At 36.1% G+C, this 19,372-nt stretch overlaps 1 protein-coding gene across 3 annotated transcripts in view; it reads right to left on the bottom strand.

Annotated features, from left to right (window-relative positions):
- The window catches only part of LOC119877537, a 410,753-nt gene that overhangs the window by 210,780 nt on the left and 180,601 nt on the right, over positions 1-19,372 (bottom strand). The window contains exon 6 of one of the 3 annotated variants that reach the window (XM_038573612.1): positions 14,459-14,477. The exons of the other annotated variants lie outside the window; for them this stretch is intronic. Within the exon in view, the coding sequence (XP_038429540.1) occupies positions 14,474-14,477 (4 nt within the window). The 3' untranslated portion in view covers positions 14,459-14,473. Of the gene's footprint in view, positions 1-14,458; positions 14,478-19,372 lie in introns of those variants that run through there. 3 annotated transcript variants of the gene reach the window in all.

Here is a 19,372-nt window from a genome sequence, read left to right as displayed (position 1 = left end):
TTAATGGTGGTGGGACAGGAGAACCAACACGTTCAAGCCGTAGAATATGATTTACCAGCTCTGGAGCTCTGGGGTCTACATTTTCATAAATATAAGTGACAAATTATCAATAAATCACTCTTTGGTTCACCATAATGCATAATGTTTATTGAAACCTAGTTCCAATAAATATGACTCGCCCTTTTTAGCCAAAGCATAAGAAACAAAGATGACAGGAATTACAAACAGAAATGAAAAATGGGGAATAAGCCCCTGGCAAGCAATGAACCCTTTCTCTTTCCAATTCACTTTGAGACCACTGGGTTCTGGAAGATACTTTCAGATGTGTACACTTGTTTCAAAATATCATTAGTTTTCATTCTGACCTGAAGAATGTACAGAGTGAGGCAGTATGGGTAATGTTGGACCACTGAAAGTTTCCACTGGTTTTTTTTCTCATTTATATACATAAGATATCAGTGAGATTCCACTAAAATGGCAATAGTGTGAATTAAATTGGCACAAAAAAAAATTGGCACAACATTCCTTGGCTTTGAAATACAACGGTGTCCCTATTCATTTTCCAAAAAAAAAAATGAGCTATAGTTAAAAAAAAAAAAGCAGTCAACGCTCATACTAAATATTTGCAAGGTTGTCTACTAAAAAAATGGGAAGATATAAGATAAGAGCAACATTGGAAGTAATTGGTAATTTGCTTTTAAAAGTTTACCACACATTTTAGCCTTCATTCCACACATATTCCTCAAAAAAAAGAGGGATTGCATATATATTATTTATAATTGTTATTCTTTATTTATTTATCACTTAGTATTATTTTGATACACTTTATGCACTGTATGATTTATCTTCTATGTCCTAAGAGTGAAATTAAGAAGTGTTGCAGACAATGCTGTTGTAATGCCCTATAACTTTACAAACTCATTCAGCAGCTGGAAGCAATTGACATAGGGTAGCATTTGACTTGAACAACACTTTAAAAAGTCAACTTGAATCTTAATTGAAATACCCTATATTTCACATTGGATATATGACCCAATTCTAGCCTTTTGTTTCTTTTTTAAAAAGCAATAAAGTATTATGCTGTTTATAAGACTTTATTATGAAATTGTCTGTTATTATCAAACAGCAATATTTACTCTAACAAAGATTTTAAAAACTGACTCTCTGAAACATACTTCTGTGTTATGTATACTTATATCTCTTTTTATGGAAAATTGGTATAATAAATAAAATTTTTAAATGAGCAAAAATCAACCATAACCTGAACATGTAAAAAAAAAAAATGGCTTGCTCTTTTGCATATTATAATTCTTCAGCCTTTCTCCTATGTCTACTCATTATCTACATAGCTGTTTCTAACTTTTTTATACTTAAATGTTTTACAGACTTGCTTACCTATTTACAATGCTCCATTTTCGTATACATATATACAAAAGTATATATGTCGATTAAATTTTTTCTTATTTAAACTGCCTAAAAACTATTGCATTAATTTGAAATGTAATAGGAAAAAAATGAAATGTAATAGGAAAAATAATGAGTTAACAATAATTCATCTCATCAATAAGGGCTAACATGCATTCAGGTAACAGACCTTTGTTCTGGCTGCCTCGTCCTCTACACATGATAACTGTATGAGGTAGTTACTACTCTTAGCTACATTTATCAGATGAGGCAAATAATTCATAGAGAGGTCAAATAACTTGTCCAAGGAAACATGCTAGAGTAAGTAACAGAGTCAAGCTAAGAGAAAGAGCTCTACCAAATTTCCCCTCTTGAAGTTTTATGTGTGTTTCCGAAAGTATATATGTCGATTAAATTTTTAAAATTAAATTGTACATTAAATGCAGTCAAATTAGCTGTTTAATCAAATGAATCATTTATGGTAATAATACCCCAAATTTACCTGTGTATAAATTTAAATGTTGTTGTATCATTGCTTTTGTTCTGTACTCTCTAGTTATCTAAAGACAGAAACACATCTCCAACCCATTTAAATAAAATAGAGAGTATTATTGATGCCTACAACTGCAAAGCCACTTCAGACATGACCAGATCCAGAAGTTCCAACAAGATGATAAGCCTGCAGCCCTTTGTCTTACAACTCTACTTCCTTTGCCTGCATTCTCAAGGAAGATTTGTGTCCACTGGCCGATCTTAACTTTAATTTTTCCTGCAGTCGGATACATAACACAAACAAACTCCTTTCTCAGTAGCTCAGGCAAAACTCCCAAGAGATAATCCTCATTAGTCTAGTTGGGTCGTGCTCCAATGCCTGAACCATCACTGTGGCTGGAGAAAGAAAGTTCTGTCTCCAGGCCTGAGTGTTGTATCAGCCCTACCCAAACTAAGAAGGGAGAAGGGGTGATGTCTAAAGGAAAATCAAGATATTGCTACCTACGGAAGAGGAAGAAATTGCTGGCCAGAAAAAAAAAATCCACAAAACTCCCAGACACAAGTTCTCTAAAAATAGTTTTTAGCTTTGTTAGTGTAATCTCTTCAGTGTTAACTATAACGTGGCACTGAGTCAGGTAGGGTGCAGTTGCAGAAAATAAAATCTGCTCTAGCTAGTTTCAGCTGAAAGGGATTTATTACAGGGTTTTAAGACACATTTCTCAAGACAAACAAAGAGACGGAGTTTCTTTTAAGGTCATAGGAAATATGCTAAGAGAAGGTTAATCTCTTTAGTGTAAAAGGGTTGGTTTTTGTGTAAATATTCCACGCTGAGTTTGGAATACCGCATTTCCTCTTTCTCCTCCTCCTAGGATGACCAACAAGTCTTGGTTTGAGATTTTCCTGGTTTTAAAATTGAAACACTCAATAATCCAGGAGCTCCTCCATGCTGGGAAAACGAGGAAAGTTGGTCACCTACCTCATCCCACCCCCTCTAGTAGTGATATCAAATGCAATCTACTGGCTAAAGCCAATACTTGAAGCCAGCTGACCAAGCCATATGATCTAGGAAATCAGGGGGCAGGGAAAAGATTTAAAAAACCTAAACCTCTTTAATAAAGAAGAGAATGAAGGGGAGGGAGAGTCCAAGGTGAATGGATTTCCCTATAGGGCACATTACAGGTTAGTACATGGAGTCCTGAGAGGCCCCAAGTCTCTTGAGGAGTTGGAATCCAATAGAAAAAGGAACTAAGCCCAAATGCCCATGACCTATTGGGTCTATGTTGATTGGAAGGTCCCAAGAATTGTTTCATGTTCATCCTAGCCTCTGAGTGTTTGCTTGCTAGCTGACAGGAATACTGCCTGATAATTGGGTTAAATCCCCTCTCCTTCAGGTTATAAAATGGAAAGCCGAGAAATACATACCCATCCTTGTACAATTAAAGTTCTTTCTGATATTGACTACCAGACCCTCCCACTTTTAGTATATAACTGAAAACCTTATGAAATTCCTCCTTCTCCTTCGGCTCCAGTCCTACCCTAATGGGTATCCCATACAGGGGAACTTTGCCCCCCTTGCCCCACCCTTGGATTTGGGGGATTTCTCTCACTGTAGGTCCCATTTACACTTCAACTAAAATGGCAGGACTATGAGATTATTCCCTCAGGGCTAAGGCCCAGAAAAGAGTATGGGTCCTCCCCAATGCTTCCCCACCTTCACCTAATTTTACTGAACTCCTGAAATACTTCTTTCCCAAGGGAAGAAGCTGATTTGCTTCATCAGAATAATTCAGCAAGAGATAACCAAAATTACTCTTCATTCTGCCTATTGGGAATATGAGCTAAATATTGGTGCTTATATCCCCCCAGAATTCTGCTCTTTACCTTCTCAAATTTTCTACCTTGAGTGTCTCCAGTAAAGGCCATGCTTTACTACAACTTATACACTGGTGACACACAAATTATTTCCTGTCCCCATAGCTCTGCTCTTGAATTATCTTCAGTTCCCCACAGGCAAAATCCTAGAGCTTGTGTACATTCTATCTCTATGTTCACCCAAACTCTCTGTGGTCCTTTCTCTCCTCAGAGGCCCCTATATTAGCTACACGATGGGAAGGCAGGTATTACATTATGCCCTTATTTTACCAACAAGGAAAATAAAATCTAGTTATCTAAAGACAGTAAATGCAGTAAAGTTGTTCATTTAAGACCACATATCTAGGGGCCCCTGGGTAGTTCATCGGTTGAGCATCTGCCTTTGGCTCAGGTCATGATCCTGGGTCCTGGAATCGAATGCAGCATTGGGCTCCCTGCAGGGAGTCTGCTTCTCCCTCTGCCTATGTCTCTACCTCTCTCTGTGTGTCTCTCCTGAATGGATAAATAAAATCTTAAAAAAAAAAAAAAAAAAAAGACCACATATCCAGTCAACAGAAGAGCCAATGCAAAAAAAAATATTTTTTTAAAGATTTTTAATTTATTAACTAGAGAGAGAGAGCACGAGCAGTGGAGGGAGAAAGGGGCAGATGGAGAGGGAGAAGCAGACTCTCCACTGAGCAGGGAGCCCAACGTGGAGCTCGATCCTGGGACTCTAAGATCATGACCTGAGCCAAAAACAGATGCTTAACTGACTGAGCCACCCAGACGCTCCCTCTCCCCCAAAATTAGAAACTTTAACTTCTACTTTATCACTTCATTACTTTAGTCTTTTTTTTAAAGATTATTTATTTATTTATTCATAGAGACACAGAGAGAGAATGAGAGGCAGAGACACAGGCAGAGGGAGAAGCAGGCTCCATGCAGAGAGCCCCACGTGGGACTTGATCCAGGGTCTCCAGGATCACGCCCTGAGCTGCAGGTGGCGCTAAACCGCTGCGCCACTGGGGCTGCCCTCATTACTTTAGTCTGAGTTGAGGCCTGGATCATGTGACACCAAAAAAAAAATACCTTTTAAAAAGAAATTTAATTTTACCATCTTCTGATATGTATGACAAGGTGTTATTTTTCTGAAATACCCGCTTATTAAAAGTAACATTAACTTAAGGGGGACTTGGGTGGCTTAGTCAGTTAAGTGTCCAACTCTTGATTTATTCTCAGGTCATGATCTCAGGGTTGTGGGATCAAGCCCCAGGTGGGGCTCCAAGCTCAGGGTGGAGTCTGCTGGAAATTCTGTCCCTCTCCCTCTGTCCAATCCCCCCTCATGCTCTTTCTCTCTCTCTCTTTAAACAAATACATAAAATCTTTTTTTAAAAAGTAAAAAATAAAATAAAAATAACATTAACTCAAATAGAAGCAATCCAATTTCACATTGTTTATATTCTATAAAATCTAATTTTATCTTACAATATTAACACTGTTAATTTGCTAGGCACATTAAAATTGGACACAGGGAAATGAAAAAGTGAGAACTATAGAGAGCTGGCCAAAATTAAGACAGAACTGGCTCATCACATGCCACCAGCGTGTTCTCCTGGATTTCTCCAGGATCAACTCTAGGCTCTTGCTTCATTCAGACATATGCAATCATATTTGGATTTATCATTGCTTAGTGTGAAAGATATTTTTTTATTTTTCCTTTTTCATTTTTTTTTCTCCTAAAAGATACATGGATCTGTGCAGAACATCTGACATTGAAGAATGACATTTGTTCCCTACTTTAAATTGGATCAGCATACTGGTCCACAGCTAAGCATGTATTTGATCAGATAAGAGTCAGATCTGGTTTCTATGCTATAACAGTTAATTTTCATTCCATCAGAAATGCACCCCCCAAATTCTAAACAGTATCTCATCATATTATAGTATAAAGTTATTTCTTACTGAAAGAATAAATGCAGATTTCTTAAATCTAAAAGGATATTAAAACATTGTATGTTGCTTTTTAAGATTTAATAAATTTTCTCCCCTTTAGAAATTTTCCAATGATTTTGTGACATAATCTGAAAATATTTACTGCAGATGGCCAAAGATGAATTTGTAAAACAATATTTTCTATGTGTTTGTGAAAAGAATTTGGAGAGAAACCTTTTCCTTGCAAGACATGACTGTAGTGATCAGTTACTTGACAACAATCACTACGGCACAGAGAATAACCCTCCCTAACATTACTCAGTGCTTGCTATCTATGGGTCTGACCCCTACCCAGTGGTCTCTAAACCTCTCTCTTTTGATAGCGGCAACAGCCACCATTCTGAATCACTTTCCTGATCTTTAGAAGATCTATTTTTCTCCTTTTACTCTGATTGTACAGGGATCAGACTGAGGCAAAATCATGAATTAGGAAATTTTGTCTCTGGGCCTCCACCTCTCCTTTTCCTTCCTTTTAAAGAACAGTTTGCGGGATCCCTGGGTGGCGCAGCAGTTTAGCGCCTGCCTTTGGCCCAGGGCGCGATCCTGGAGATCCGGGATCGAGTCCCACGTCAGGCTCCCGGTGCATGGAGCCTGCTTCTCTCTCTGCCTGTGTCTCTGCCTCTCTCTCTCTCTCACTGTGTGCCTATCATGAATAAATAAAAATTAAAAAAAATAAAAATAAAGAACAGTTTGCTTCCTTTGCTTAAATACAGTCCACATTCATGTTTTGTTTGTTTAACAGGGGCTGTTAACAAAAAATTGGATGTGTTGCCAGCATCTCAAATTCAGGAGATTTCATGGTAAAATCTCTTGATTTTGAAAATAACAAGCTTGCATTTGCTCCTGACATTTGGCTGGAGAAGATTAGCAGCTCTCTCCACATGGCACATATCTCCAGTTCACTACAAAATTCACCACATTTACTTCTCAGGTACTCAAGGTCTTAACTCCTATAGGCCATTTTTAGAGGGAGAAAAGGGGATGGGCAAAGGGAGAGAGAGGACCCTAAACAGGCTCCGTGCCCAGTGCAGAGCCCCATGTGGGGCTTGATCTCATGACCCCTGACATTATGACCTGAGTCAAAATCAAGAGCCAGATACTTAACTGACTGAGCCACCCAGGGGCCTCAACTCCCATAGGCTCTTGAGTTGCTACCTCCATGGCTGATATTTAGCCAGTAAACATAAGTATGATAAAAGTAGCTATTACAGGTAGCAGCTGCTAACCATCGCAAGCCTTCTGAATGCCATTCTGGTTGCTCCACCTCCCCCACCCAGAACCCTCCAAGGTTTCCCCATAATTGCCAATTAAAGATTAAATGCTTGGTACAGCGGGGTGCCTCCAGAGCTCTAGTATAGTTTCCCACACTTCCCTCCTGATGACGGGGCCCATGTCCTAACAGATGTCCAACTTCTAATACCACCTTGACAATCTCTGTAACTGAACTATTTCTTTTTTGATTCTCAAAGAGCTAGTCTCATCTTTTTTTAAAGTGTCATCTAAAATAGGTACTTTTATTTTAAAGATTTATTTATTTATTTATTTATTTATTTATTTATTTATTTATTTATTTATTATTTGACAGAGAGTGAGAGAGAGAGCACAAGCAGAGGGAATAGCAGGCAGAGGGAGAAGGAGAAGTAGGCTCCCCGCTGAGCAAGGAGCCTGATGCCAGTTCATCCCAGGACCCTGGGATCATGACCTGAACTGAAGGCAGGTAACCAACTGAACCACCCAAGTGCCCCTAAAACAGGTACTTTTTAACCCAGGGCAATGCCTTCCCTGCCTTGAAGCTTTTGTTATGAAACAGTATTTTTTTTTAGAAAAGAGAAACCATAATATACCATCAAATGATATCCAGTAGGAGACAAGCAGCTTAACTCACTGTTATTCCATTCATTTATAGATAAAACAACTGGCATCCAAACATAGCAAAATATTTTAACCAAGCATCATCCTTTAAATTAAAAAAAAAAAAAAAAAGATTCTCAGATCAGGCTGTGAGCTTGGGATAGAACGATAAATAATTGACTTGCAGTTAGGGCTTTATAATCTACAAAATGACTTTAGATATCTCCATATATTCATTTTACAAACGTGTACTAGATTTTTCACTTAATTCTCAGAACTCAGCATGTTTGACAAGGGAACAAGTTGTCACCCCCACTTTACACACAAAGGAACTAAGGCCCAGGAAGGTTAACTATTTACTCAGGGTCACATCATCACTGGCAGAATGGAGGCTTGAATCAAATTCTGGCTTCCAGTTCCATTTAGCATTCATTAGAAAGCTTTTCATGTCAGGAAAATTGTCCTGATTTGGTCAATGACAAAACTCAAGCTGATTTTTTTGCTGGCTATAGATTCTTACCTCAGTTGATGAAAACATACAGGTGTAAGTTTTCTGCGTCAGACTCACTACACTTTTGCCTGTAAAGCTTTATTTCCTATTATGGAAAAGATTATACTGAACTCCATTTTTTTTTTCCTTTGAGAGAAGCAAAGTAAATTTTTTAAATGCCTGTAACACTCACCTTTAGCTTTATGCATTCTGTACATTTCATATGCTCATTTCAGAATAGCTTACGTTAACCTCTAGGTTACATATTTTTAAAGTTACTTGCTATATTTGGTTTAACTTTTGGTTCTAATTTTATCCTGAGTGTACCACATTTAGATCAGAACATTTAACTGTTTATATTAATAGTATGTCTTTATCTTGCTGACATTTTCCTCGAGTGATCTATGTGTTTTTACAGAAGACATTTCATAAAAAATTTTTCAGTTATTGTAATATAAGGTATCTCTGTTAAAGTATACATTAGCTTAAATTTTTAGTTATTTTGGGCACTAAATCTTTTTAAAATGTAATCAAAGCAATACGAAATTTACCAAGATCCTAAAATTACATCACTAAATATTTCTATAAATAATCTCAAAGACTTTTGACAAGGCATTTGAACCAGTTTCTGACTTTAATATCTGACTGTTTATTTAGAATCCTTTAAAATACATGAAGTTATCTGGCTTAAAAAATTATACTAAACAAAATCAGAGTTTAAATGGGATTTGAAGTCTAGCTCTTAATATCCTTATTTGAATAAAGTAGTAACCTCATGCATAAATGTCAGTAAAAATCACTTGATGCTAGCTTATATAATATTCTCATGTCAAACATTGCACTAAAACCATCTTTAAAATAATAAACACTAAGTTAATGTTGGATATTTATATCTCACTTTTAGAGCACGTAGAAGAAAAATAATAAGGCAAATAGAAATGGAAATAATTACTTACTAACCAGTCATATCACTAAATAATAAAAATGTAATTAATAATCTTGTACCACATCATTACTCCTTTGGACAATAAAGCTGTAAGTCTAAGAGCATAAGGACACTAGAAATCTCTCCTTCACTTTTGGCGGGTATTTGATAGGCCAAGGATGAAGGAATTCAGGGTAAAACCAGTGAACAGTATACACACAAGCCCATTGCTACTCTTCTTTTGCCAAAACACTCTTTATCATAAAGAATGTTGTATAAGACACTTGATGACGAAAAACATAGAAAATTTGTGTATGGTGCTGGCAGTGTTTGCAGAAGAACTGTGGGTGAAGAAAGCAAATCAAATAAAGAATGAGCCAATTCTAGTGATAATAAATCACTGTCCCTTCCAAGAGGGAAGGCATCCAAAATAATCAACTTCCTCATGGGCGGTTGGTTAGTCCCTCTGGGGAGAGATACTATTCTGAGGGATTAGTATAGGCCACACTGTCTCCCCAGAGTTCCATCAATATCTGTTTCTCTCTTAAAATGATACTAATTTGACCTTAATAAGATGTCCAGGTTAAATACCTAAATTGGCAGTAATCAGATCGCTCTTGGTGAGGGGAAGCCCATGTTACTAAAATCATGGAAATTTCATTGCTGCCATTTTGTTCATGACCCCAGTGAGCCAGCTCTGGAGTTGGTGAGGAGAAGCTGACTGACAATGAGTCATCCTGATCATTGATCACTGAGATCCACTTCTGTAATGGGGGAACTTCACATCCTTGACTATTCTAAGGAATCTATCCACAAATTCTTTCCCAGATCTACATTTCATCAGTCCTTCAATATTCTTCCTGAACTTCTGGCCAAGCTATTAGCCACTATGTATTAATTCCTCAAGATTTATATCTCTGTCCCTTTCTCCTTCCAAGCAAAGTAAATATTCAGATGCACTGCTTGTAATTTTTCCTATTGGAAGGATTTCCTTCCCCAAAGTCCTTCTGGGCCACCTCCAACATGTAATACAATACTGCAGCAGTCCAATTCAGCTAGTGCCAGCTTTTGTACAAAACCACAATAAACCACACTTGAATTTTTACCTTTTCAGTCAACTGATCAAAGGGAACTCCCTGTGGGACAAGATGAGGATTGAAGGTAAAATATTAGGCAGAAGTAGATGCCAAGATAACTGGAGACACACAGTATGCACACCTTCGATGACTTCTTAAGTCCCGTCTCTTATACACCATTGCCGCTCCATGGAGCGCTTTTGAGCAAACCCAACTTCATGTCTTGGATGAAAGAGCAGTTCTGGTCAAATGTTCATGATGCATCTTAGCTGGGTATTCAGTGTCTACCAGAGACTGGCAAGTTGGGAGCAGGAACTCTTTGACAAAGAAGGAAAGGATTTGTTTTCCAAAATCCTAGGAGTCTTCGCTGCATAAAACATTTCTCCTTGACACAAACATTTTGGGTGTCATTGGATCTGCCCAATCATGAAGCCCTAGTAGCAGAGTGTCTTATAAGCTTGGACCAGCTGCAGAGCATATTTTTGCTCTGGGCCCACTCAAAACTGACAGTTTCACAGTAAGTAGGTCAACCCAGCACATTTAAATGTATTTTATGTTGTCACCGGAAGCCTCCCTTTTTCAGTGAAAAAAATGGTCCTTCAGACATAGGAGTTAGTCAACTTCACTGGTAAATATATATGCATGGGTCCATATTTGTGTATAACTGTTGTTTCATAATCTAATAAGTTTAAAGCAATTTGTATATGGTATTTAATAATTCCTTCAAAATGAGTCACCAATATAGTTTAGTCTAGTTAAAGGTAAAAATCCCATGATACACTAAGTTTTATTTTAAAGTCTTAGTACATCAGCAACATGTTATTGAATACTTTGGCCATTTTCATTTATCATTTCTCTTGTTTCTATCATTAGGCACTGTTTGAAGAATGTATCATTGCATGAAACTAGCAAATGATTAATAAGACTTCAATTTGGGGAAATTAAAGAAATAAGTCAGCATGCAAACTATCATTGCCTCATCTGGTCTCAATCGTGCATGCCTAAGTTATGATATATGTATCATTTTATCTGGATTTATATTCCTCATTACTGAAAAAAATTAAAAAGTGAAAAAAACTATTCAGAAAGATTGCATATGTTAACAAATATTATGTAAAGAGAATTCTCTATTGATTATTGATAGCACAGATTGATGCATTTATCCTTTAGGATTGAAGTCATTAGTCTTGTTAATGAAAAGGAAATAAACAGCTGGCTTTTACTCAAACCTGAAAGATCTGACAATATACAAATTAAAGATGACTTTGAAAGAGGAAAGGCCACAATTCTATTACAACTAATCATTTTTACATATTGATCTCCTGATCTCTTCTCATTCTCCTCATATGCATACATGTTTTTTACATTATTCATTAATTCATTCAACAAGCATTTACTAAGTCTGCATTATTGTAAAGCACACGCACAATTTTGTCTTGTGCTTTTTGAACTGAATATGTACTATATATTTTTATCATAACCCTACCAATGTTGACTTTTTAAGCATCATGGTACTAAAATTTAAATGTTATGGGGATCTAGGTTTTTCAGTTTTCACCTTTACAAATAACTCTTCCTGACAAGGCAGTATGATGTGGTGACTGAGGTTTTGTTCTGGAACTAGACAGATCTGAGTCTAATGTCTGGATTCATCCCTTAACCATGAGAGCTGGGGAAAATTAACCTCTTCATTCTCCTCATTTGTGGCATGGTGATAAGAGTACTATTTCTGTCACTGTTTTGAGGATTAAATGACACATGCTTGTTTATGGAATAAATGGAATGCTTAAAACAGTGCTTACCACTAAATACATATAGCTCGTGTTGTTTTTATTCATATCTCTATATTGTAGCCTGTGAAAGTGCTTTTAATTCCTCATGGTTCATCTCAAATGTTGTCTCCTTCATTAAGCTTTTCCTGATCTTTCCAATTGGATGTGCTTGTCCATCATCAGCCTGTCAAAACATTGTGTTTGTATTGTTTTTCTAGCACTTGACACTTTGTGCTTTGGTTTCAAAATGTATGTGCATTTCTCATAACCACATTGTCAGATGACAAACTCCTTGACCACATCTTGCTAAACCTTCGCTTTGACTATGGCACTTAGTACGGCCTTGCAGATTAAATAGATGCTCAGTAAATATTTACTAAGTTGAATATATCTGTAGGTTGTGACTATTTTCTACAGGTATAAAAACAAGATTACAAACACATGATAAATTTTCAATTAAAACTATTTCAACTTTCAAGTGATTTTAGTTTTTAATTGCAGATGGTCTATTCCTTTGCATACTACTTATGTCTGATTTAGAAACTATTTTCCTCTACCAAGTCCTACCTTGTCCTTGGATGATTTCACTACTTTTTTAAAATTTTACTGACCATTTGCAATTTTTAATTCAGGATAAGTTTATGTTTCTCATGGAAACCTATGTCATCTGGCCCAGTTACAACTATTTTGGTTCCTCAAATAAGTGAATGTTCCTTTTCTTAGGGTCTCCAAACAAATACATGTTTCCAAAAATCTTCTTCTAATATTCCGACTTACCAATTATCACTTACTTCTTTGTCGATTCAGTTATGCTATATTTTTTGCACAAAGTACCAGAATTATGTTGTTCTGACCACAGATTACCCCTCTCTGTATACAAGTATTTGTAATATTTATGATGGTGTTAATTAAACTCATGAACTAGTTTTCATGTACCTATTCTGTATCTATATGAAAGACCTAAAATGAAAAATGACTTACAGCTCTTTAATCTTGACTTGAATCCCAAAACTTTCTCTTTAAATCAACATGTTCACCATAAGAAATATCATCATAAAATAATTTAAGCACATGAAGCAATCTGATTGGCCTCCTGCCATCGGTTTATAAGCTTAACATAATTCCATTCTTATCTCTAAATTGATGACCATGAATAATGAGTTTAAAATGAAACTATAATTGCATTGGTCATGGCTATCCTTGATGAATGAATAAATGCAAAAATTATTACACTAGAGATATACATTAATATGATCAATATTATAATTATACAGTACAGTAATCCAACACCCTTATGTAGTCAATGTATAACATATAGACATGTCACTTTAGAAAATTTAATTTGGATTTTTGAAAGGATCTACAAAACTCTATGTAAGTTATTATAGAAAAACTAATAAAAATGTGTGCTCTTTGAAAACTTGTAACTCACCTAACTTCCAAATTAAAATAAAACTGATTTAATTAGAAAAAACTAATAAATAATTATCTTTAAAATTACTAATCATCTTTCCATAATCTATCTTGTGGATGCCTTGGCTATCATAAACTTTGTTTAATCCACTCTTAGAATTAAGAGTGGAGATTATAGCATCAATAATAATACTAATCCTGAATTTTTCAAATGTCATTTAACCACCTATATAAATGATCATATGAGTTTGAGTCTTAGCTCTAATAAGATAAATTCTATTAATGGATTTCCAAAAAGGGAGCCACCATTAGGCCTGGCCCATTGTGAATACTGAACATCTCATGTGGTAGAAACATCTGATCACCCACTGGATCATATTTTTTTAAGGCATCATATTATTTGTGCAAAGAATTTGGACTTCATCCTAAAAGCAATGAGAAAAGTTTTGTGAAGCTTTTCATTAAGAGTCCTTAATTCTAGAACAATGCTTCTGGTAACAGAAAAAGTCAAATTAGAAGCAGTAGAATTATTGTAATGAACCAGATGAAAAATGTTAACAGCTTGAACTAAGTAGAGTTCAGAAATATTGAGGAAAGGTAATTAACAATAACTGATTGAGTGAAGGGGATGAACAAAAAGGAGTCTAAGTCCAGGTTTCTGGCTTGGGTAACTAGATGGTAGGGCATGAGCTGTGATAAGGAATACAGGAAAATGAGTAGCTTTGTCAAGAAAGACAATAGGTTTGTGTGGAGTTTTAGATACTTGGGGAAATTGCAAATATTTACATTTTTTCCCTAAAGTATGGAAAAGATATAAAGGACATAAATACAAATTTTGAAGTTATCAATGCAGAGATGATAATTAAATCTATAGGAGTAGTTGAAATCTCTGAAAAGAGTGTACATAGTGGAAAAAGAAATGGTTTAGGACTCAAAGCCACCTTACCTTTGCAAGACAGTTGTATGGAAGATTAAATGGTACAATATGTATGAAAATATTCCATATGTTACTTATTATTTTCCTCCTAAAATTCTTTTTATGGTTTACATGGTTTAAATACACATGACTTACAGAAAGCATAGTTTATTACTCACATTCATATATGTATATGTAAATAAAAACTATGAAAAATTTTCAGTCCTACCTGTCTCTCTTATGGGAATAATGCCATAATAGCCCCATTTGACACTTTTTGAGTTTTAGCTTCTACCTGTAAATGCAAGTAATAATATTTGTGTTTTATAGGTGTTTTTAAACCCCATGGGGGGAAAACTTCCACATAGATTTGATAAATAATATATGATAGTGGTGAATTCCAAAAGATACAGATACAACTAGGATTCTATTTTCCAAGCATTATTTTATGTCCATACACATTTTTATGACCATATAGCTTCTCCGTTCAGTTTGTTTTCACCAATTAAAATGAAAGTCTGAAGTGGCACAAAAATTCATTTTATTTACGGAACAGATTTATAACTTTGGAAAAGTCACCACAGCCTTAATACTTAACCCTTATAACCTATAAAATATATAATATATTGAAGACCTCACAGAGATGTCCAAAGAAATAAACAAACGAGGTACTTGTGAAGTTTAGTTCAAGAGCTACCAGACAACAATAGGTGGTGCTGCTGGGATGGGATACTGAATATGTATATTTGATTCAACGTGTGTCATTGGAAGCTTTTCCCGAACAAATCTATTATGCATATGAAATTAAACATTGGTTTGAGAACAGTATTAAACTCTAATCAGGATGAGCTATTGAGAGAGACAAACAACTTCTTGGACTGAAAAGAGATATTTCCACCAGTGGGAGCCAATTTTCATAAGTAGATTTTAATTTGAAATGGCCAAATTCCCTATTAACTTCCTACGGTCTGAGGCAGCTTGAATCTTCTGTGCTTATATCTGTCCAAAAAAAACAAGTATTAACTGCTGGGTTCAAAATTTAGGTAGGTGCAAAAGACACTCAGAAATGCTCTTTAACATATCCATGTTATTATGATTTCTCTCTTTCTTACACTGAAATTTGAGTGGAAGAAGGTCTAAAATCCAGATTTCTCCTTTGCCTGAGCAGGTCTGATAGCCCAAGAGCCTTGACCTTCAGCAGTGTTATCAAATAAGATACAGGCTGTTAGCATTTGAGCCATGGGATTTGTAGCAGTTCTACACACCTGCTCTTTGCAATGGCTAAATGATTGGAAGAATCATGTAATAGACTGGAGTTGGAGGAAGGAAACTTTTAAAGAAAGGGAATAGACCAGCATACCCAATTTTCCTAAAACCATTTCTAACCTTGTGATCAACATACTATATTTTTCCTCATCGTGTATATCATTTGAAAATATCTGACAATCGAGGTGAAAATGTGATTATCTGCATCTCTCTTTTCGGGAGAATACCACTTGTGATTAAGAGGCCCCTGCTACATATTACCATGGCACACTTTACTTACCGAGCTTGGCACTCAATTTCCAGAGTAACATATGTAAATAATCATTTCATTCTCTAGCTTCCCTTGTAAGTCGGGTTCATCTTTATCTCCCCAGTTCTTATCACAGTGCCTACCATATGTCAGGTACTCGATAAATGTTAGCTTAACTCATGAGTTCCCAGGATCCGTACATGGGTGTAGTGAAACGTTCTCCAAAGAACCTGCATGTTAACTCTTGATATCCATCACTGTTTATTTGAGAGCTGGTTGGTATAATGTGCAGCAAGTTTGTATTCTCTGTATTTTATTCAAAAATTGAAATTTTCTCCCAGTGGATGAGTAGAGACAGCAAATTCTGAACCTATGACTTGTGCTTTTATACTCTTTACAGAAAAAGAAACTAGAACTCCAGAGCCTGCCAGCTCTGGGAATTGAAGGCATAATGGAAATTATCTGTCCAGCCTACTATGGCATTAGACCAGTCTTAATTATAGCACAGAGATACTCCCTTACAGATGGACTATTTTAGGTTAGTAAGTAATTAACCAATAAATTCTATCCCATGCTTTGAACGTTTATTTCACATATGCATAGCATCTTGTATTTGGAATAAGGTAAAGACACATCTGGTTTTCTCTATTCACCCCAAAGTATAATGTTTGGACACTTTTTTCTCTATGAGTTTCATAAGAATGGATTACATGGCATAGATATAGTTTATGGCTGTGAGATAGGTTATGAAGTCTCTTGCAAAAGCAATCTCTCTTTCTCTCTATGGGCTCCTTTTTTTAGCAAATCCGTTTATGTGAAATAATTGGGACAGATTAGTCAAAAATGCTTTCATCTTTGTTTCTTGCCTACATTGCATTTTAAAATAATTAAAACTCCAGATTGTTTCTGTTTTTCACCTAAGTTTACTGGCACCCAGCAAAGAAGGCTACACTTTGATTTTAATCATGGCCAGACAATACAAGGCCCCAGTCTCAGAAGCAAGGAGAGCAGCAAGTAGAAACCCTGCTGGGTAATTTCAAAGCAATGTACTTCCTGCTGCTAGCCCTACAGTATGATTTCTGTTCTGCCAAGGGCACCAATAGCAGGCAACTTCCAATTTGCACCTCACACATAAATTCACATTATGCCAATAGGTTTCGAAGGAAACCACAAGCGACCCAGCTCAGCCGTCAGAGGTCTGTTAACAGACCTTAAACTATGATCTATTGTGCAGCCGGGCCTGAAAGACGCATGCGGAGTCCCACTTTATAGAGACCGCACTTGCCTGACACCATTTTTCTTGAGATAATTATAAGTGTTTATTTTGGCTTTTAACAACTTTAATCACATTATTTAGCATGTTGCTGTTTTGTCATCAAGTTAAATGAACACAGAGTTCTCCCAGGAATGTCCCAGAAACTCACACATAGGAGGGTTTCCTTGAGGACAGACCCCAATGTATGAGATGGCAGTGGTTAATTACACTAAAGCTTCATGTCAGCAAAGATGTTTCCTTCCCCAGATGAGTAAGCAAACAAATTACACCAGGCAACAGAGAATTCCTAAATGAATAAGGTGTGATCTTTCTAATTGAAAGAGCATGACTCTCTCTTTGTTTTGTGGTTCTGTTTTCAGTGGTTTGATGGTGAGAGGGGTTTACGAGGAATCTCACATAAAGGCACGCAACATCTTTGATGACAAATGTTGCTGCAATTACCATGTGGAATACAGAACAGCACTTCTCTGACTTATCTAGAATTAAGTTTAAAAATAACCTTAGCTGATCACAAAGGGTTCTATAGTCACCGTTAACGTCAAGCAACTGTTGAAACATCATGCCGTGCCAAACTGCATTTGATGGCCCAATAATAGCAGAACTATAATATGCTTCAATGAATTCTAAAAATATCTCCCCCCCCCCCATGGAAACTGATTTAACAAAACCAGAAAGGACAGTTTGCCTTGTTCTTTATTTTTTTTTAAGATTTATTTATTTATGATAGACAGAGGAGAGAGAGAGAGAGAGAGAGAGAGAGAGGCAGAGACACAGGCAGAGGGAGAAGCAGGCTCCATGCACCGGGAGCCCGACGTGGGACTCGATCCCGGGACTCCAGGATCGCGCCCTGGGCCAAAGGCAAGCGTCAAACCGCTGAGCCACCCAGGGATCCCCCTTTATTCTTATTCTTAAATCACCCCATTCAGTATGAGTGTGAGCCAACTAGAGTATAGGTCTAAAATTATTTAATATATATTTAATGCATCATGAAACTTATCTGCCATTTTTTGTCGTTAATATTTTTATCTGATGCTATACATTCTGTTCATAATTACACTCAAGTTTCAAAGTCAGATTGTTTCCTCTATAATTACGCATTTCTATCATTTAGTCAGTTCAACTTTCTTAAGAAACCAATGATTAACATTCTTTATTGGAATTATTTTGCTGCCCAAGGCTCTCAAGTGACATGCAAATTTTTAATGGTAATAACTGATAGAAGATGACAAATAGGATATGCTTTTGAGATGAACAATCTAATCAAGTAGGCATTATTTCTTTAAATCATCACATTTCTTTTTAATGAAGATCTGTAGGGCAACTTGTGATATGACCATCTTTTTCAGCCTTTATTTGACAAATCCATGAGCCAATTAATTCATAAATTAAAGCTTTGTTTGGGTGTATTCTCAATCTCAAATTTAGTAAATTCATATCTAACAGACAACTCCCAGACTGGTGAAATAAATACAGAAAAATTGAGTTTCTACTAGAAGTCAGTACTTTAAATACTCTGAAGAACTAATAGATGTTCCAGAGTTCTATATATGCAAACACTATTTTAACATATGTACATAGTGATTAAAAGGGGGGTCAATATGTTGAATAGTTGAAAGTTCCAAGTCTAACAGAGCAATAGTGAGAACAAACAAATGCCAAAGTAGTCGTGTATTTTAGGTTTTCTTTGCCCCGAGACAGCAATGGCCAGAAGTCCTTTATCATTTACACAAAAGTTCCAATTTTTCTTTCCTCCAGAATCTCACACATTTCATAATTAATTAAGAGACCTGGATTCTGGTCTCAGTTCCGCATTGGCAAAGTAGTACAATCTTTAATTTGCTTCTTTTTCAGTATTAAGAATTTCTTATTCTTAACTATTTTTGGATTTAAATGCTCTTTCATTAGATTATGCTGACCGAATGAAAAAAAATGCCACGTTAATTTTCTTACTTCATTCTGTCTAGCAGGGATATATTACAGTGAAAACTATAGAGTATAAAAACATAAAATTAAAGCCCAACTAAATAGCTCATATAGAATCTAAAAACTCCCACTCTAATCCATTTTTGCTGTGATTCACATCAAATCATAAGTTTTTCCTCTTTTTTGGGTTTTTTATTTAAATTCAATCTAGTTAACATACAATGTATTATTAGTTTCAGGGGTAAAATTTTATGATTTATCAGTTGCATATAACACCCAGCGCTCATGACATCACACAACCTCCTTAATGCCCATCATCCAATTAGCCCTTCCCTCTACCCCTCTCCCCTCCAACAACCCTCAGTTTATTTCCTACAGGTAAGAATCTGCTATGGTTTGCCACCCTTTCAGTTTTTATCTTATTTTATTTTTCCTTCCCTTCCCCTATATTCATCTCTTTTATTTCTTAAACTCC

This window comes from Canis lupus, chromosome 25 (genome assembly GCF_011100685.1).
Source record: "Canis lupus familiaris isolate Mischka breed German Shepherd chromosome 25, alternate assembly UU_Cfam_GSD_1.0, whole genome shotgun sequence".
Lineage (NCBI taxonomy): Eukaryota > Metazoa > Chordata > Mammalia > Carnivora > Canidae > Canis > Canis lupus.
This window is presented reverse-complemented; position numbering and strand designations above follow the sequence as displayed.